At 43.6% G+C, this 22,178-nt stretch overlaps 1 protein-coding gene across 1 annotated transcript in view; it reads left to right on the plus strand.

Annotated features, from left to right (window-relative positions):
- LOC309567629 (vomeronasal type-2 receptor 26-like) overlaps positions 1-12,307 on the plus strand; it is a gene marked incomplete at both ends in the record, with an annotated part of 68,104 nt that extends 55,797 nt beyond the window's left edge. The window contains one exon of the mRNA XM_082273044.1: positions 12,215-12,307. Within this exon, the coding sequence (XP_082129170.1) occupies positions 12,215-12,307 (93 nt within the window). The remainder of the gene's footprint in view (positions 1-12,214) is intronic.
- Between the last annotated feature and the right edge of the window lie 9,871 nt (positions 12,308-22,178).

Consider the following 22,178-nt stretch of genomic DNA (forward strand, 5'->3'; position numbering starts at 1 on the left):
GGAGCTAGGATCTTTGTGAACACTCTTGGAGCTGTGGCTAACCCAAAGGGCAGGGCCACAAACTGAAAATGATGGTTTCCTATCACAAAATGAAGAAACCTTTGGTGGGCCTAAAATATAGGCACAGGAAGATATGCATCCTTGATGTCTATGGATGCTTGAAATTAATTTCCCTGTGACTGAACAAACTGACTCCATGCGGAAACTGGTTTAAAAGCCTTAAGATCCAGAATAGGTCTTAAATCCCCGCTTGGTTTTTGGATTATGAACAGGTTTGAGTAAAAACACTTGAACCTTTCATTCTCTAGAACCTCGGTTATCACCCTTTGAGCCCTCAGCTGGTCTAATGCCTGAAAGAGAGACTTTCCTTTTAGGGTATCTGTTGGTATACTTGACCTTACAAATCGAGGATGTGGGAACCCCCGAAACTCAAGCTTGTATCCCTGTGAAACTATGGAGACAAACCAGTTGTCTTTAATTGACTCCACCCATACCCCTGAGAACTGCAGAAGCCTTCCCCCCACCCAGGTGAGTGGGGGTGCCCCCTAACAGAGGGGGCTTAAAGGAAGACTTGGCTGACCTCTGGGCCCAGTGCTTTTTCTGACCCTGCCCTGAAAAAAATCCTATCAGGATGATCCTAATCATTATACACTTCTTGCTCCAAGAGCGGATGTATGGGAAATGTCTGAGGACTCTGAGGAGGGTGCAATCAGCCTAGAAAATGAAAAAGTGGCCTCAGTTGTCTCTAAGGGAGGAAACTTGTACTCAGACCGGACCATCTCAGTAAGGAACTGAATAAACAATCTCTGGGATTGAGAGGCTGATAGAGACTCCTCTGACTATGACTCCCTGGAAGTGGAAACTTCAGCTTGACCTTCCATAGGTTCACCATCAGCTACATCTTCCCCATCTTCTGCCTAATCCTGAACTGATTCAGGGGGGTGGCTCAGGAGAGGGGATCTATCCAGTTTCTTTCCTCCATGTGGTGCTGCAATCCTGTCAGCAATCCTACCCTCCAGGCTGGCTAATGCCGATGTCAAATCGTCCTTAGTGACAGGCTGTGGCAGAAGTACATGGAGTAGCTACTATGCCTGACAACTATAATGGCTCAGATTGGCTAGCTGCCTCTGGCTTCTAAGTAGGAGTAGACACAGTGGAAGCACGACTAGGACCTTCAAGGCCTGATGATGGCATCACAGAGCCCTTTCCAACTGTGCCCCCCCCCCCTAGCCCTTTTTCTGGCAGGCATTGCTTTGACAAACTTGAGGTACTACCTTTTAAGTGTGTGCCAAGCTTATACAGCCTATTGCACACAGCACTGATTATTCCAAGATACAGGACCCGTTTGTGCCAGTAACATACACCCACAGTGACTCACGCAACCCAGCTGCTGCTACTCTGTGTCCCCTTCAGCCTCTAACAGAGGCTAGCGCATTGGAAACAGTTCCTTAAAAATCACCCCTCTTAATACTGAATAGCACAGGTGCGGCATGGTAGGTGGCATCCACGTACACCCCATTGTGTTTGGATCCGCCCTCCATGTGGCATACTCCGTTATAAAAAACTAAGATTCCTGCGTGTGCGTGAATGAACCCTCGCCACAGACACGCCAGGAAGCAGGAAACGAACATGCGGACGCTTAAGTGCCAAGGCGAAAACAGCAAACACATGGGGTGAGAGCAGGTTAAGCTGAATCTTGTTTGTCACAGCTGATACCCTTTTAGGTGATCAGCTCAGGGTAAGAAACAGTGTAATAACAACATGCTTTAAACATATTTTTGCATAAACCTGCTACCATAAGATGTATTTATAAGCAGAAATACACCTTGCACAAGTCTCTGTAATCTTAATAAAGGGAACAGTGCATAAATATTTAGAATTTGCAATTTATACCTTTAAGGCTTGTTTGCTGTGTAAATATTTAAAATGGACTCACCAGTCCCGCCTCAGGAATCTTCTTTAAGCAAGAATCCAATCTTCACCCATCACAGCGAGCTTTGTCTTGGAGACCTTCAAGGACTGGGTCCCCTATATAAGAGGGACCACGGCCTTGGACCTGTAGAGCACCCTGCACAGAGTGCCTTTGGGGTTTGGTATTCCAAGGGTCCAGATCCCAGGGTCCAGCGCCTAAAAAGGATAGTGTTACAGGCAAAACCTCGTATCTGCTCCCCGAGGCTCAGGTACCATCTTTTTAGTCCATTGACTGTTTTAGATGGATCTGATAGCTAACCCCTTAGATCCAGTGATCTTTGATCGGAGTAAGATAGCATAATCTTCTTTCTTCTTCTTTAAACATAACAAATATGAGGAGCAACTCTCCTCAGTGACCTTCACCTTTAGACACTGGGGGAAAAACTGAAGTACTTCCTGTGTGGGAGGGGTTATATAGGGGGTCATCAATACTGATTGGTTGCCAGTGTCCTTCACCTATAGGTGGCTATATAACCCATATGTTATGATTTATGGCTCTGTGTCCCATGATGTACGGAAATAAATTTCATTAGGAAATTCGGATACATTCAAGTAAATTCAGAATAACCAAAAATGTTTCCAAATTTATATTCGGACTGAAATCAATTGCATATGTCTAGTTGATAGAAGGAGATGTAAAGACAGGGGAAAGCAACATATAACATGTCTAAACTTCAGCTTTAACTTGTTTGAGGTTTTTCTTTCCTTCAGTTGCATAAATATGTGAAACAAATAAAAAATCAATTTAAGACGGCAGACAGAATGAACTTCTTTGATAAAAATGGAGAATTTCCATTCCACTACAAAATAGTAAATTGGATCAAGTCTTTCCGCCGCATTGGAACAAAACTTACTGATGTTGGTTTATATACACCATGGGCTAATGAAGAAAATCAACTTCACATTGACCTCAACAAAATAACATGGAATGATGGCAATAATACGGTGAGGAGGAGCACATGTGGCACTCACTTCCAGGGCCACTGATAGGGGGGTAAAACCGGGCTTTCTTTAGGGGGCCCGGCCGGCAGTTGTAGGTTTCACAAAGCATCCAAAGTGCAGGCACTTTATGTTTGGTTTTACCTGTTTCCCGAGTTCCCCGCTGCTCCCAGGTGGTTTTTACCATATATCCTGGGCCCCATCAGTTCTTTCAGAGGGGCCCCGGAGGCTTTTTTCTAAGTCCCACGGTCAGGCGGATTAACACCATCCAGCGCCAAATTTTCAGAAAAAAAAAAGAAAGTTCCGGTCCCGGAGGAGTGTTATTTGTCACAGGGCACACAATCAGCAGCAGCCAAAAGCCATCAAAGCACAGAGCGACAGTGTGAGGAAAGTGGGGAGCAGCAAGTCTGCAGTAAATTTTGCTTAAATAAGGTATTGTCACTAAAAACACACCCTCTTCACCTATGCCATATGTACTTGATTGATACAGCAGCTAAATTTGATCATCAATCATCACTTGGCCCATTCACACTTGGTGCTGCAGATACAGTATGTGTCTCCTGTGCAGGGCCATCTTTTTCCAGCATATCAGTGTCCTATTAATTTCTATTGGGACACACAGTTGTTTGGGTACAACCACTGTGTCCTATTCTAACATGCAGGTAGGTGTGGGTGCGGGTCCCAATAGAAATGAATGGGAATCTGGCAAGGGGACACCCACAACACTTTGTGCATCCCCATGCTGGTAAAATACAGCTCAGCACAGGAGACACAACCTACACTTCATGTGAATGGGCCCTTACACTTGTGTTTAGGGGTTGGAATGGAAAAAATTGTGTGTTTTTTTTTTACCCACCCCCAAACACTTATACTACAAAACAGCACAGGATGGATACTATATGCCGTGGCCATGATGCTTTTTTGTGTAGCAAAAATTATCCCCACGGTTGTGTTCAGCCGCCACTTGCACCTGTTTTCCTGGGCTCTCCCATTCCATTAGGTTGGGTTGGCTTTGCACAAAGGAGGAGGAACACATTTGTCTTCCTCTCCTCTGTGGCAAATAAAGCTGGAAGCTACAAGGATGTTTTCACTTCCAAATTCGGGTTATTCATCCCTTGTGATAGCAATAAAGTTGAATAAAAAAAAAAACATAAAAAAGCAATAGTTCTAGCGCCAAAGCTTACATTTAACTGTAAACTGTTAACTGGAAAGACTTTTAAAGCATCGCCTATGGACAATTTTATGTACTGTTGTTTGTCGCCATCTAACAGGAAATTTTAAAGCATGATACAGTATGTTTGGTATCTATTTACTCAATGCAATCTTTTATATTTTAGAAAAAAAATGGGTATTATAATGTGTTTGTGTGCACTAAATTGCATTTAAGTGTATATTTTCCTTAACCACTTCAACTCCGGAAGGTTTTACCCACTTAATGACCAGGCCATTTTTTTGCAATTCGGCACTGCACTACTTTAACCACTTAAGCCCCGGAAGATTTTACCCCCTTCCTGACCAGGGGGTATTTTGCGATTCGGCACTGCGTGAATTTAACGGACAATTGCACGGTCGTGCGACGCCGTACCCAAACAAAATTTACGTCCTTTTTTTCCCACAAACAGAGCTTTCTTTTGGTGGTATTTGATCACCTGTGCGATTTTTACTTTTTGCGCTATAAACAAAAAAATAGCGTCAATTTTGCAAAAATAACAATATTTTTCACTTTTTTTTATATGAAATTCCCCCCCAAAAAATGTAAAAATTAAAATTTTTTAATATTTTAGGCCAATTTGTTTTCTGCTACCCATGTTTGGTAAAAAAAATCGCAAAAAGCATATTTTGATTGGTTTGCGCAAAAGTTATTGTGTTTACTAACTAAGGGAAAGATTTTGTCATCTTTGTTGTTTTTTTTAAACATGTAATGGCGGCGATCTGCGATTTTTTTTGCGGGACTGCGACATTGCGGTGGACAGATCGGACCCTTAACTGACATTTTTGACACTTTTGGGGTTACCAGTGACATTACTACAGTAATCAGTGCTATACATATGCACTGTTACTGTAAAAATGACACTGGCAGGGAAGGGGTTAATTTATTTATGGAGAAGGAGGGGTTAAGTGTGTCCCTAGGGGCGTGCGTCTAACTGTGAAGGGATGTGGCTTGTTGTGTTAACAACAGAGATATACATTCCTGCATAGCAGGACCGTATGATCTCTGTTCTTACACAGGGAGAATGACAGGCGGCTTTGTTTACATTAGCCGCCTGCCTTTCTCCCTCTGCAGTGGACGATCGCGAGTGGCCGGCAGACATCGGGTCCACTGGTCACACGTGCAGGGGGGTCTGTAAACGAGTGAGGCGGGAGCGCGCCTCCGGCGGCGCGTGCTCACCCCCTAGAGCCACACAGGCTAGCGACGTAGCCCTACGTCACTTTGCCTGTGAGGGGCTGACTGCCGCAGTAAATATACTGTGGGCGGTCGGCAAGTGGTTAAGTGTAAATTTTCCTTAACCACTTCAGCTCCGGAAGGTTTTACCCGCTTAATGACCAGGTCATTTTTTTGCGAATTGGCACTGCGCTACTTTAACGAAAAACTGCATGGTCGTGCGACGCTGTATCCATATACAATTGATGTCCTTTTTTTCCCACGAATAGAGATTTCTTTTGGTGGTATTTGATCACCTCTGCGTTTTTCAGATTTTGCGCTATAAACAGAAAAAAGTGAAGATTTTGAAAAAAACGCCATATTTTTTACTTTCTACTATGAAACATTCCCAATAAAATTTTTTATAAATTTAAATTTTTTTTTATCAGTTTAGGCCAATTTGTATTCTGCTACATATTTTTGGTAAAAAAAAAATCCCAAAAAGCGTATTTTAATTGGTTTACGCAAAAGTTATAGCGTTTACAAACTACGGGATAGATTTTTGGAATTTTTATTTATTTTTTTGTTTTTATCAGTAATGGCGGCAATCAGCATTTTTTAGCGGGACTGCGACATTGTGGCGGACAGATTGGACCCCTAACTGACATTTTTTACACTTTTTGGGGACCAGTGACATTAATACAGTAATAAGTGCTAGATAATATACACTGTTACTGTATAAATGTGACACTGGCAGGGAAGGGGTTAACACTGGAGTGATCAAAGGGGTTAATGTGTGCCTAAAGTTCTTGCTCACCGGCTCACCGTGGGGGGGGGGGTTCTGTGACAGGCACAGAGAGATCAGAGTTGTAGCTTAGCTGAGACTCCTGATCTCTCCCTGCCTGTGTGACAGAAGACTCGCCCGCTTTGTTTACATAAGTAGGTGGGTCTTCTTTCAGTTTATCTGACGATCGCGGGAGGCCGGCGGCAAGCGCCGCCGCTCCTCCCGCGGCCCACCTCCCGCTGTGCCTAAACACCGCCGAGACCTCATGCATGAAATCACATAGTACTACGTAATTTTGCGCAACGGAGCTGCCCTGCCGCAGTAATACTACGGTGGGCAGTAGGCAAGAGGTTAAAAATATGTGTTTTAAAAATGGCTGCGCAAATTTCATGTGACATAAAAATTACAACAATGTCCATTTTATTCCCCAGGGCCTCTGTTTTCAGAAAATATATAATGGGGTTTCTAAGAAATTTTATAACAAAAAAAAAATGCAGATTTTAACATGTCAAAATTCTCCCAGACAGCAAGTGGTTAAAGTGGTTGCAAAGGATGATATGTCTATACTTACTTGCTCTGTGCAGTGAAAGAGCACAGAGCAGCCCTGAACCTCCACTTCTTAGGTCCCCCACCGGAGCTCCTGGTTCCTCCTCTCTGTCCAGTGCCCCCATGGGAAGCCACTTCCCATGGGGGCACACTTGTGTGCTCACTCCCAAGCCCTGCTGCTGTGTCCATTGACACAGACAGCTGGACTCAGCCCCACCCCCCGCTCCCTCGTCACTGGCTTTGATTGACAGCAGTAGGAGCCAATAAATCCCGGTGTCCAAGCAAAGCCAGTGAGACCCAGAAGTGAGGACAGAGAAGAGCTGCAGAGGAGCATGCGGCTGGATTGAATGAGGGTTCAGGTATGTTTACTAGGGCTGTGAGGGTCCAAAATAGATGCCTGAACATTTTTTACCTTAATGCAAGGAATACGCTAAGGTAAAAAATATTTAGGCTTTTGAACCACTTTAAGGCTCAAGGACTATCTATTAGGCTTCCAAGTCGGCTGCAGCATTCTCATTAGCAGGAATGATCGGAGGCGTGTTCAGAAAACACTTATTCCTTTTGGGTAATCAAATTTTTAAGGGTCAAGGGCCTGATAGGGCCCCCCTCAACCCCACCCACCAAAGCTGCATATTTTTCAAGGTGGGTGGGGTCGAGGGGGGCCCTATCAGGTAGGCTGTATGGGGCCCCATGATATCTAACAGCAGCCCTGCTCACTTCTCATGACATTGGCCACTCATTTTACAGTTTTAACAACAGATATGTAAATATTATAGTCATGCAATGACCTTTCATAGTGTTACCCATGAACTTGATTGCTTCAAATATTATATTCACCTTATCTGCCCTTCACATATAAGTAAAAATAACACGGAAATTGAACAAGAAATTAAAATATTTTTAGGGATTATTTCTTACTCATACTCATACTTCTACCCCCGAGATTAATATTATTAAAAGGATATTAAAAAAAAAAAAAAAGAGTGAACTTCTCTTTTCTTTATCATACATCACAGGACATAGAGCAGCCATAATAATTACTATGTGGGTTATGCGCCACCTATAGGTGAATAGACACATGGCAGATCAATCAAACAGGAAGTCCTCCTCTATATAACCCCTCCTACACGGGAAGTAACTCAGTTTTTTTGCCAGTGTCTGTAAGGTGGTGGTCACTGAATCTGATACATGTGCTCTTGGAGCATACTTTGAGGTCTGGACGGTTCTGTTAAGAATCGGGGACTTCAATTGGATCCATTTGAAAAAGCTGTCAGCCAAAATGGATGGTACCTGAGCCTCATTGGATAGAAGTGAAGATTTCTCGAGATTTGCCTGTAATGCAGCCTTATGGCGCTCGACCCTGCGTAAGGAACCCTGTGCAGAGTTTGTTCTGACCAAGGTATTTTCCTGCAGGGTGCTATACAGGTCCAGGGGAGTTGACCCCAGATTAAGCGGGACCAAGTCTTTAAAGGTCTTTTATGACTGAGCCTGCCATGATGAGTGAAGATTGGACTCCTGTTATCTCAGGTTCCTTTGTACTTTTCAGGAGTGTTGGACGGCAGTGTCTCCTCCAGTCACTAGAGGGTGAAGGTTCACTCAGTTTAGCCTACTCCTGTATAGACAGGAAGTAGAAGGACGGCCATTTTTGGTGGACCATGTGGGCTGAAGGATCAGCAAGGCCTCTGAGACATAACTTCAGCCTATGGCTACATAATGAAATGGGTCATTTCTATAGAAGAGCTAGTCAAGGCATGGTTATGTACGGCATAAAGGAATACTTGTATACTTACTGCTTAATCCGGAGGGCTTGTACATCTGTCCATCGCTACACCCCTGTACGGGTATCAGTGCACTTTAAGGATTGATGTCTTCAGAATAGCGTGCATTTGGTCTGCAAGAACCTATTTTTAGGTTGTTTTGAAGCAGCATTAAGGCTGTATTGGAGCCTATATGCTTGGCGTATGCAAAACCAGTTGGGGCCAAGTGCAGTTGAGCTGGTGCAGAATGTTCATGCATGCTTACTTGCATAAACACATGCCTGCTTACTTGCATAGGTGCATTTTTTGCATAGGTGCGTGTTTGCATGGGCACATGCTTGCATGAACGCATGTTTACTTACATTCATGCTTGCATGAACTCATATTGCATAAATGTATGGACACGTGTTTTCTTGTTTGCGTGAATGCGTATTTGCATAAGTGCATGGTTGCATACACACATGTTTGCATAGACGCGTGTTGCATAAAAGCATGCTTGCTAATTGCATGGATGCACGTTGCGCAGATGCATGTTTGCATGGGTACGTGTTTGCATGGACACGTATTTGCATAGGCACGTGTTTTCATGTTTACGGGAACACGTGTTTGCATGAACGCATATTTGCATAAGCGCATGCTTACATGTTTCCATAAATGCATACTTCCATAAACACATATTACATAAAAACATATTTTTATTTGCCTAGAACTGCATCTATTCTCTTATTGCCTTGAGCTGCATACATCTATGCTTAGTTATATTAAACTGCATGCATATATGCTTAGTTATATTAAACTGTATACATATGTGCTTATTTGCCTTGGACTACATACATATGTGCTTATTGCCTTGAACTGCATACATAAATGCTTGAACAGCAAGAATACTTATATACCTGCATATTGGCATACCTAGGTGCCTACATAACAACATACTAGGGTACCTGCATACTTACACACCTATGGGGTTGCACAGTGGTAAACCAACGTTGTTTTAGGCCTGCATCCTTGGGGGACTGCGTATTAGATGTTGGCTAATAAAGTTGCTACATTTTTTACCTGTTTTACTAGCTAAAATGTCTCCAGAAGGGAGAGGCAGCTGGGGGAGGCAGGTGCACGGCTCTCAGGTTCAATGATCTGTCCACATCTCCTGATGTCCAGTGGTTTCAGGCATTGCAGTGTTTCCTGACTGATTCATTTTTCACCAGATGGACTGGGGCCGTATCACCCTGACAATGCCTGATCGCAGTTGATCAGAGCCTAAGCAGGATCAAGCCTGGTTAGTACTTGTATGGGACTGCCTGGGAATACCAGGTGCTGTAAACTTTCCTCTCCTGAGTTAGGGAGGCATCTGAGGTGTGACAAAACTGGAGTTTTGCCTGCAAAGGAGAGTAATAGTTATCAACAATATCTCTCAAGAGGTATGAAGATTAGGTCCCACATGATGCTTATGTCATCAGCTCAACCACCTGTCTTCCAGACATCATCGAATATGCTGATTTACCCATCTGTTAGATAATGTGTATTGCATGAGCACCAGGACAGCTGTCTGCAGGCCAATTGGCTCAGGTTGATTGAATCATTGGCATCTGTTGAGTTGCTGAATTGAAATGGAATGATGTTTGTGGTCGTTGTTCCTTAGAGATGTTAATGAACTCACATTGCTTCTGTTCAGATTGCTAGATAATTAGTTTGGGCTAATTCTGTATACAATTTCATCTGCATCTAATAATGTGATCAGAAAACCCATGACCTGCGTGTGGTAATTTGATCAAGAGGGGGGTTGTCCACGCTGTTTATAAATTCTGTGTGTCTGTTCAATAAAGCGTTCGTTTTTACCCCTTCATGAAGTCTTGACTCATGTTTGGGGGAATGGGAGCTATTTTTACTTCTTGGTGTTACTTCAACTGGGATTTCGGGAGAAGCTGCATGGATCTCTCTCATAGAGACTATAGGATCTGTTACATGAGGCTGCTGTGGTTTGAGAGTATCTCAAAACAGAGGATCAGACTCTGAGATGGGTCATTCCATCTTTAGCCAGCAGAAACCCGCTAGGTCAAGTATACGTCTTGGTACCTTCTGGGTCTGAGACATCAGTCTTTTGCCTTACATTGGCTCTTAGAGCAGAAGCTATGGGCTCATTATTGTAAAACACTTGAATGGCAGCGGTTCCAAAACCAAATGGGGACATGAGTTCTATCTTAAGATCTCAAGCTGCTGGGCATCCTCCTATTTTAGATAGGTGCTGTCTGTTCAGTTCTCTGCAAGATATAAATTTTGGGGTCCATAGTAATCGATAAGGCATATCTTCATGTGCCATTTTTTTCCAGGCTCATCAAAGGTTTCTGCAATTGTAGTAGAAAGTCGTCTTTTTTTAATTTGTGTCTCGACACTTCGAGCTAGCCACCACTCCCGAGGGTTCACAAAGCTCCAAGCCCCGGTGCTGGACTTGATGAAGTCACAGGGGGTGTCAATCTCGGTATACTCTAACAATCTTTGCTCAGGAAACAGTCATTTTCAGGTTTTCTTTCAATACATTTCTGCAGGAGAAAATTGTATCTAGGTTAAAGCATGTTTCCTAAGGACAGTCCGACTCCAAGATTTTTTATAGAGAATAAATTCCCTCTGTCTGGAACATGATGATCCAAACATTGGATTGCCAGAGGGTTTTGTTCCCGTGGCGTTGCAGAGCTAAAATTGGTGGTTAATGGTTCGGAATCTGGAGAGGGCAAAATTCTTCCTTTCAGGGGTTTGCAAGATAATAACCCCTGAGGCAAATCACTCTAGTTGGTTTAAAGGTGGCTACAGTTCTATATAGCCTTGGTTTCCACAGGAGAGAATACTTTTGGCCAGTACACTTTGCTCTAGATTATTGAATGAACCAGTTGTAAGTTCAATCTGACAATGCCTCTACAGTGGCATATAATCAACCACCAGGGTGGCACCAGAAGTTGTGCAAGGGAACCACATTCTGTCTGGGGAAGAACAACGGGTGCTGTCTCTGTCACCAGTACATATTCTAGGTATAGAAAAATGACAGTGGGGATTTCCAGTTATCAGCAACTAATGCCGGGACCACGCTGCTTCCAGAGACATTTTTTTTGGCAATCTGCCAATGTTGAGAAACTCTGCAGGTGGATCTACTGGATTCCAAGTTCTACAACGAGTTTGACAGGTTGTGCCCGGGAGGAGAGTTCCACTGGAAATAGGGGTAGATGCAATGGTAACACCTTAGGGACCAGTTCTCCCTAGGAAGATGAAGGGGAAAGCCGCTCAGGTGCATGTGTCAAGACCCGGTGCTGGTCAGATCCGCCATCCAGGAACATACAATTTGAAGTGTGAGACCGCACTCAGGGTTTAGATGAAAGCAATGATTTTCTTTATTCCTCAAAAAATGTTGACAGACAGACAGTGTACAGGAACAGATGTGTCCAGTAGGTTAACGCATTTCACGACATAAAACGTCGCTTACTCATAACCACACTGGTTGTGTTATGGTAAGCGATGTTTGGTTATGAGTAAGCAACGTTTTATGTCGTGAAACGCGTTAACCTACTGGACACTTCTGTTCCTGTACACTGTCTGTCTGTCAACATTTTTTGAGGAATAAAGAAAATCATTGCTTTCATCTAAACCCTGAGTGCGGTCTCACACTTCAAATTACCAGTTCTCCCTAATTGATGCCCTCCCTCTGTGTTGACTACTACTGCATCTTTTGCCAAAAATCAGGGAGGTGGTAACACTGATAATAGTGTTAGCTGAAATTGCCCAGAAGGGCTTGGTGCACTGACATAGTCTTGGACACTTCCAGCTGGACCTAATGGTCTTGAGTCCTGTTATCTCTGCTCTTTTAAGCGCCTGGAAGCTGGCTTCAGGGAGCTTCAATTACAGGACTTGGAAATTATTTGTGCCTGGGGTGAAACCAGGAAGTGGCACCTGCAGATATAAGAGTGGGAGGTTTTTTTTCCTTTCTCCAATCAGAAAGGGAAGGGAGATTGGTCATAAATACCATTAAGGATCAGATTCGTCCCTACCCATTTTTTTCTAGAGGCCGTTTTTTCTCAGTCCTTGATTCATACTTCATACAGAGTGTAACACAGACAGTCCCGCCTGTCAAGCCACCCTTGTGTCCTTGGGACTTGCTCTTAACTGTCCTAGCAGAGGCCACCTTTTGAACCATCTTGAGAAACGGTTATTCCTTTGACTCAGAAAGTGGCTTCTTTGGTTGCTATCACTATACCAATCATAGTGAATATAGACTAAAGAGGGAATATATATATATATTTATTCACAAGACATGTATTCACAATAAATAGTTAGATATGGATGACACAAAAATATTATCTCACGTAAAATACAATCTTAATGATAACGCTAATTGAATCTGTTTGGCTCAGCAATATAAATCAAAGGACAGGATTACTTTTTCCCAGAAGGAGTAAAAACCATATATATGAGTTTTATATATCAGACAAAATTGTCTGTGAATTGCGTAGTCAACAGTCGCTCCGCTGCAGTTGGAGTGAGAATAGAGTATGCAAAATGTGCGACTAATTTGCTTATTATAGCGCTAAACCAAGAATGGAAAAATGTATAAAAAGAAAAATAATATTTCGGGGGAAAAAACCTACAATGGTTGTTACAACTGGGAAGGTAATCTAAATATCCTGAGCATACAATTTATAGCATACAAGGAAACAAAAATCAAAGAATCAATAATGCATAATTACCACTCCAAAATGGCTGCTGGCTCAAAATGGTAATTACCAGAGTCCTAAGATGGCTGCCTTTCCCAAAATGGTGGCTGGTTAGGGGGGGGGGGGCTTGCGTCTGGTGTCCATAAAGTTTTTCAGAGTGTCAGGTGTAAAATGAGGGTGTGAAGTAAGATGGAGTATGCTGAGTGTGAGTGAGTATGAATGTGTATGGATGGATGTGTGTGTCCCTATGTCTCGTCTGGGTTCCTTTATATACTGTATAGGACAAAAATGCCATAAAAATTATAATAAGCCGAACCCAGAAGGTTGAACTTCTTCCCATTGGTTGGGATAAATAACCATTAACTGGTTTTGTAATTATGCAACTACCTCTTTTAACCACCATGTATGTTCGGGAGCAAAAAATCTTTGATAAAAGTTACTACATTAATTTATAGTATCAAAAAAAAAAATGAAAATCTGTCCATATTCTTATGGTGCAGGCATGGCCATCTGATATTTCTGTTATATCTCTTTGAAAGGTTCAGTTCTGGTAATGGTAATGCCATTTAATGAGTATGCATACTAATACCATATACAGTAAATATATATATTTTAATTAAGAATAAGTGATTTATTTATAGATTATCTAAATTGATACACATTAACCTGGAATTATAATTGTTTGACACATGTGATATATTCAATAAGAAGGTTATCTACTATAGAATTATTATGCTAGTAAATAATATAATCATGACATGGTCTGGGATCTACAATATGAAATCTAATTTAACCATCAACTACTATCTAACTGATATAACATAATCTTCAAAGGAGGATTGTCCATATAACCATAATTTCCACATCCCCTCTTGGTTAGAGTTGAGCGGACACCTGGATGTCCGTGTTCGGCGGGTTCGGCCGAACTTTAAAAAAAAGTCCAGGTCCGTGTCCCGGACTTTTGCCGAACTTTTCCCGGACACCGAACCCCATTGAAGTCAATGGGGACCCGAACTTTCAGGCACTAAAATGGCTCTAAAACACCAATGGAAAGGGCTAGAGTGCTGCAAATGGCAGCAAAACATTGTTAAGAGCATGGCAAGTGCTCTGCAAACAAATGTGGATAGGGAAATAACTTAAAACAACAACAAAAAAAACAGAAAAATAAAACAATGTTCTTCATCTCTGAAGGACGAGGCCCATATGGAGTAGGAGGGAGGTTGAGGTGGTGGTGGATGTGGCGGTGTCATAGGCGTGCGCACAGGGTGTGCCGGGTGTACCTGGGCACACCCTAATTACCTAGGGCACATTAGCATTATCGCTCTGTTTGCCAGTGAGGGGATGGGAAAGATCTCCCTCAGACCTGCTCTGCTCTATTTCACTTTGCCAGCAGGGAGAGTAATGTATCGGGGCCATGTACATGTAGGCAAACACATGCATGTATATTTAAACTTTGGGGTGCACACCCTAATGCAATAGGCTGCGCACACCTATGGGCGGTGTAGGTGGAAGCGGCGGTGGAGGAGGACCAGGGCCGGATTAAGAGCATCATGGGTTTGGTGCTGAGGATTTTGAAGGGCCTTAAGGGCCGTGCCTTGGCATGCACCCAGAGGAGGAAGGGTGCAGCCATGCATGCCTAATTCCACATGGGATGCTGTCTCTGAAGCCCATAAACACATCCATGCATCGGCAACTGTCCCTCCTTGTCCGGTCTTCGTGCTGTGTGGGGAGGTTCTGAGGGAGCTGCCTGGGGAAGCGAGCATAGAAGCCAGACTTCTGTGTTTACAAGTGACAGAAGAGCGGTAACAGTGAATATGGCCAACCCGGGGCCTATATATAGGTAGGGGCCTGGAGCTGCAGCTCCAATAGCCCCTACGTTAATCTGGCCCTGAGGAGGACGAGGTAGCCAACACTGCTTCTTTTCACAAAAGAGTGAGAAAGAGCAAAAATGGAACAATGGCTGGGTAAGGTCGGTATCCATCGCTATTCTGCACAAGGTACGGAAAAGTCCCGTGGGATTAATGCCTGGTTCATTTTAATGAACGTGAGCTTGTCCACATTGTCTCTGGACAGGCGGCTGCGCTTGTCTGTGATAACGCCCCCAGCCGTGCTAAATACCCGTTCAGATAATACACTGGCTGCAGGGCACGCCAGCACCTCCAAGGCGTAAAGGGCATGTGCCCAACTTGGAGACCCAGAAGTTGAGGGGGGCAGACCCCTCATTCAGTATGTCTAGGCGGGTTCACACATACTGCTCCACCATGTTGGTGAAATGCTGCCTCCTGCTAAGACGTTCCATATGAGCTGCTGGTGCTGCTGTTTGTTGTGGCGTGCTGACAAAGCTTTTCCACATTTCGGCCATGCTAACCCTGCCTTCTGAGGTGCTGGCGGTGCCCTGGTTGCGTTGGCGACCTCTTCCTCCTCCTCCTCCTCCTCCTCCTCCTCCTCTGCCTTGTGCTTCCACTGTGGCCCCGCTGTCAGGTGGGAATGCCAGCAACATGGCGTCTACCAGCGTGTGCGCTTGTACTCTCGCATCTTGTGATCGCGCTCCAGTGAGTGAATTAAGAACGGTACGTTGTCCTTGTAACGGGGATCCAGCAGCGTGGCCACCCAGTCTTCACCCCTGCCCTCCTTGTCGGTCTCCACAATGCTGAACGCCGCAGCAGTTGGCACCTGCGTTTCGTCATCATCGGAGACGTGCTGCGATGGTCCTTGCATGTATTCATCTTGAGAAATGAGTGGTTGGGCATCGCTGCACTCAATCTCTTCCACTTCTGGGGCAGGGCTAGGTGGATGGCCCTGGGAAACCCTGCTGACAGAGTCCTCAAAAAGAAGAAGAGACTGCTGTATGGCTTGGGGCTCAGACTGCTTGCCTGATTTGCAAGGGGGTGAGGTGAAAGACGGTTGGACATCGGCTGCAGGTGCCAACTCTGACCTTTCTGCAGTAGACTGGGTGGGAGACAATGTGAAGGAACTGGAGGCACTGTCAGCAGCAAACCAATCTACTATCGCCTCTCTGTGTTCTGGCCTCATCACTTCTAGAGGCGTATGATGCCCTACCAAATACTGATGCAGGTTCTGTCGCCTACTAACACTTGAGGAAGGTGTTTCACTTGTGCGTGTAGCTGGCACAGATCGACCACGTCCTCTCCTTGCAACAGGAGCTCTACCAGCAGCACCACGACCCAGGCCACGGCCCCTATTTGACGGTCTCCTCATATTCCTGTAATTTATGATCTTGCCCTAGAAAGGTGTTTATTGAATAGCGGAACAAAACAACAACAGTATCGCACGGGTGTATCTGACATTCAAATATGCAAACTATGCCGCAATTTATTGTTTTTTTACCCCAAAAGGGTGTGTATTGAATAGCGGAATAGGAAAAAGGATAAAAAAACGGTGTATCTCACACGTACAAACACAGACTAGGCCCCGATTACAATTTTTTGTACCCTAAAGGCAGGATGAGGATGAGGAGTAGGAGGAGTTCGGAACAGGAGTCAAACTGAAGCACCCTGCAATCCTCGGCGGTAGAAGGAGATGCGCCAAACAAATTTAAAAAGGTGTATCTCACATGTACCGATACAGACTATCCCGCAATTTAATTTTTTACACTCAAACAGGGTGTATATTGAATAGCGGAATAGGACAAATTTTACAAAACGGTGTATCTCACACGTACAAACACCAACTAGGCCCCGATTACAATTTTTTGTACCCTAAAGGCAGGATGAGGAAGAGGAGGAGTTGGGAACAGGAGGCAAACTGAAGCGCCCTGCAATCCTCGGTGGTAGAAGGAGATGCGCCAAACAAATTTAAAAAGGTGTATCTCACATGTACCGATACAGACTATCCCACAATTAAATTTTTTACACTCAAACAGGGTGTATATTAAATAGCGGAATAGGACAAATTTTACAAAAACGGTGTATCTCACACGTACAAACACAATCTAGGCCCCGATTACAATTTTTTGTACCCTAAAGGCAGGATGAGGAGTAGGAGGAGTTCGAAACAGGCAGGAGGCAGACTGAAGCACCCTCAAATCCTCGCAGTATGAGATGCGCCCCAAAAATTGGAAAGGTGTATCTCACACGTACCGACACAGACTATCCCGCAATTTAATTGATCCCCAAAGGTTTTTATTGAATAGCGGAATATTATTATTATTATTATTATACAGGATTTATATAGCGCCAACAGTTTGCGCAGCGCTTTACAATGTGAAGGAAGACAATACAGTTACAATACAGTTCAAAACAGGAGGAACTAGAGGGCCCTGCTCGTTAGAGCTTACAATCTAGAAGGGAGGGTCAAGTGAAACAAAAGGCAATAACCGTGGGGGATGGGTTGATGGAGAAAAAGGAGGTACATTTGTTAGGGGTTGGTAGGATAGGCTTCTCTGAAAAGGAGGGTTTTCAGAGATCGCCTAAAAGCTAATAGAGTGGGGGATAATCGGACAGATAAGGGTAAGGAGTTCCATAGGATTGGAGAGGCTCTGAAAAAGTCCTGGAGGCGAGCATGGGAGGAGGTGATGAGTGAGCTAGAGAGCAGGAGGTTTTGAGAGGAACGAAGAGAGCGATTAGGTCGGTATTTTGAGATGAGGCTGGTGATGTAGCTGGGGGCTAGGCTGTGGATTGCTTTGTAAGATGTTGTAAGTATTTTGAATTTAATTCGTTGGCTGAGCAGAAGCCAGTGGAGGGCTTGACAGAGAGGAGCAGCGGACACTGAGCGATTGGTGAGGTGGATGAGTCTGGCGGCAGCATTCATGATAGATTGAATAGGAATAGGAAATATGATCAAAAAAAGTGTATGTATCTCACACGTACAGAAGCACACTAGGCCCCAATTACTTTTGTTTGTACCCCTAAAAGGCTGAATGAGGAGTAGGAGGAGTATGGAACAGGCAGCACCCTCAAATCTTCAGAAGTATGAGATGAACCTCAAAAACTTGTAAAGGTGGATCTCACACGTACCAACACAAACTATCCCGCAATTTAATTGATCCCCAAAGGTTTTTATTGAATAACGGAATAGGAAATATGATCAAAAAAAGTGTATGTATCTCACACGTACAGAACCACACTAGGCCCCAATTACTATTGTTTGTACCCCTAAAAGGCTGAATGAGGAGTAGGAGGAGTATGGAACAGGCAGCACCCTCAAATCTTCAGAAGTATGAGATGAACCCAAAAACTTGGAAAGGTGGATCTCACACGTACCAACACAAACTATCCCGCAATTTAATTGATCCCCAAAGGTTTTTATTGAATAACGGAATAGGAAATATGATCAAAAAAAGTGTATGTATCTCACACGTACAGAACCACACTAGGCCCCAATTACTATTGTTTGTACCCCTAAAAGGCTGAATGAGGAGTAGGAGGAGTATGGAACAGGCAGCACCCTCAAATCTTCAGAAGTATGAGATGAACCCAAAAACTTGGAAAGGTGGATCTCACACGTACCAACACAAACTATCCCGCAATTTAATTGATCCCCAAAGGTTTTTATTGAATAGCGGAATAGGAAATATGATCAAAAAAAGTGTATGTATCTCACACGTACAAAAGCACACTAGGCCCCAATTACTATTGTTTGTACCCTTAAAAGGCTGAATGAGGAGTAGGAGGAGTATGGAACAGGCAGTACCCTCAAATCTTCAGAAGTATGAGATGAACCCCAAAAACTTGGAAAGGTGGATCTCACACGTACCAACACAAACTATCCCGCAATTTAATTGATCCCCAAAGGTTTTTATTGAATAACGGAATAGGAAATATGATCAAAAAAAGTGTATGTATCTCACACGTACAGAACCACACTAGGCCCCAATTACTTTTGTTTGTACCCCTAAAAGGCTGAATGAGGAGTAGGAGGAGTATGGAACAGGCAGCACCCTCAAATCTTCAGAAGTATGAGATGAACCCAAAAACTTGGAAAGGTGGATCTCACACGTACCAACACAAACTATCCCGCAATTTAATTGATCCCCAAAGGTTTTTATTGAATAACGGAATAGGAAATATGATCAAAAAAAGTGTATGTATCTCACACGTACAGAACCACACTAGGCCCCAATTACTATTGTTTGTACCCCTAAAAGGCTGAATGAGGAGTAGGAGGAGTATGGAACAGGCAGCACCCTCAAATCTTCAGAAGTATGAGATGAACCCAAAAACTTGGAAAGGTGGATCTCACACGTACCAACACAAACTATCCCGCAATTTAATTGATCCCCAAAGGTTTTTATTGAATAGCGGAATAGGAAATATGATCAAAAAAAGTGTATGTATCTCACACGTACAAAAGCACACTAGGCCCCAATTACTATTGTTTGTACCCTTAAAAGGCTGAATGAGGAGTAGGAGGAGTATGGAACAGGCAGTACCCTCAAATCTTCAGAAGTATGAGATGAACCCCAAAAACTTGGAAAGGTGGATCTCACACGTACCAACACAAACTATCCCGCAATTTAATTGATCCCCAAAGGTTTTTATTGAATAGCGGAATAGGAAATATGATCAAAAAAGTGTATGTATCTCACACGTACAGACGCACACTAGGCCCCAATTACTATTGTTTGTACCCCTAAAAGGCTGAATGAGGAGTAGGAGGAGTATGGAACAGGCAGCACCCTCAAATCTTCAGAAGTATGAGATGAACCCCAAAAACCCCAAATATCATTCAGCTCTGCTGCAGGCCACAATTTAATTTTTTTTAACCCAAGGCTGTATATTGAATAGTGGAATAGAAAAAAAGTGTATGATTTCTGAAACCACTCAATATTCGCACATGTGAACTGAACACAGCAGTGTATGATCAGTCACTCAGCACAGCACAGCTGAAGGAAAAATGCTGCACACAGTGCCTGATAGAAAAATACTTTTCTCCCTCCTCCTCAGTGGGCAAAAAAGATTGTGTTTACTGCACCCCAAAAAGATTGTGTTCACTGCACCCCAAAAAGATTGTGTTCACTGCACCCCAAAAAGATTGTGTTCACTGCAGCCCACACACAGCAAAATGGATGTGGACCACTGACACCTGCCTATCTCCTATCCCACACCACACAGCAATATCGATTGTAGTTTGTAGAACACACTGACCCTAAAAATCAGCAGCCTCTCTCCCTAAAAGGATTGATAAGATCGTAGATCGGTCACTGCAAACCCCACCCCACACAGCAATAGGTTTGTAGTTTGTAGAACACACTGTCTGACCCTAAAAATCTGCAAACTCTGTCCCTAAAAGGATTGCTAAGATCGTAGATCGGTCACTGCAAACCCCACCCCACACAGCAATATCGATTGTAGTTTGTAGAACACACTGACCCTAAAAATCAGCAGACTCTCTCCCTAAAATGCCTACAACTCGCCCTGCCTAACACGCTCCGACCTGTCCCTCAATTCTATCCGGACACAAATGTTTTGTTTTCCTGTCTGTCCCTAATTAGCGGCCAGCACCCCAAAAAGATTGTGTTCACTGTACCCCAAAAAGATTGTGTTCACTGCACCCCAAAAAGATTGTGTTTACTGCAGCCCAAAAAGATTGTGTTCACTGCAGCCCACACACAGCAAAATGGATGTGGACCACTGACACCTGCCTATCTCCTATCCCACACCACACAGCAATATCGATTGTAGTTTGTAGAACACACTGACCCTAAAAATCAGCAGACTCTCTCCCTAAAAGGATTGATAAGATTGTAGATCAGTCACTGCAAACCCCACACAGCAATATCGATTGCAGTTTGTAGAACACACTGACCCTAAAAATCAGCAGACTCTCTCCCTAAAATGCCTACAACTCGCCCTGCCTAACACACTCCGACCTGTCCCTCAATTCTATCCGGACACAAATGTTTTTTTTTTTCCTGTCTGTCCCTAATCAGCAGGCAGCACGTTGATGTGTGCTCTCTCCCTGAACTAAACAGCAGAATGACGCCGCAGCGGCGCTGCCTCGAACTTATAAAGACTTGGTCACATGCTTCAGACGGCCAATCACAGCTACTGATACATTTGTAGGCATGGCTGGGATGGCTTAGGCACACCAGTTAAACGCTTGTTGATTGGCTGTTGAAAGCCCGCCATGAAAAGCGCGCCAAAGCATGCAAAACCCGGAAATAAAACGACCAAACACGGATTTTTACTCGAATATACAGTAAAGTTTTCGGGTCCGGGTTTGGGTAACAAAAATCCAATTATTCGGTACGAACACGAATAATACAGTCCGTGTTCGCTCAACCCTACTCTTGGTATATGATGGAACAAGAAGTTTATAAATGCTTATGATTATATTAAATTCATTTAAAATACAGTTCGAATAGGTCTAAGCTGATGACCAGAAAATGAAACAAACTCTTTTTCCACGGCTTCTCTGTTGTTGATTTTTCCATATTTGAAACAATGGTCTGTTAGTTACAGTATATAATCCATTATACAGCTGTCCTTATGAAACATGTTAGGATCTGCTATTGTATGGAAAACAACTCATGGCCAGGACACAATGTTTATGGCTTCTTCAAATAGATTCTATTTTCAAGACCATAGAATATAGTTGTTATCTCCAGGGTTAGTTAACAACGGCTTACCACTTTTCAACAATGAACAATGGAAACTAGAAACCTGAGTCTCCTATTGAAGCGAAGGCCGTGAATTGAACTTTGTCTCTGGGGTCATGCATTTCATAATTCTTCCATGCAATAGGAAAAATATGCCTATTTCTTACAATAGTCCTGACAATGATAAGGTGATGTTGTGTCCTAGTTCCATCTTTTTTTGCTTAGAGTGGTTTCTAGTTTTCACTTAAATCAGGACAGTGTTTTGCATTTCTTTTCTAATCCTCATTTGGCAGGAGTAAGATTGCTGCATACTCTGGAGGTAGGTCAGGCGGTCAGAATTTACTTGAAATGGCGGTGCAAGTCAGGAATCCTGGTTTGTGCTGCCAGCAGAGCCCTGGAAGGGCAGGAGGCATCCAAATTACCTATTTTTTTTCCTTGGATCCACCGGTTAATTATTTAGCCTATGGCTTGAAAGGGCAAGGTCCCCACCCCTTTTTGGTGAGAGTGCTCGCTACCAGGTGTGTGGGGGCATCTTGGGTCATCCCCCATCAAGTGTCAATGG

The sequence above is a fragment of the Pelophylax lessonae genome (assembly GCF_965119305.1).
Source record: "Pelophylax lessonae genome assembly, chromosome: 1".
Lineage (NCBI taxonomy): Eukaryota > Metazoa > Chordata > Amphibia > Anura > Ranidae > Pelophylax > Pelophylax lessonae.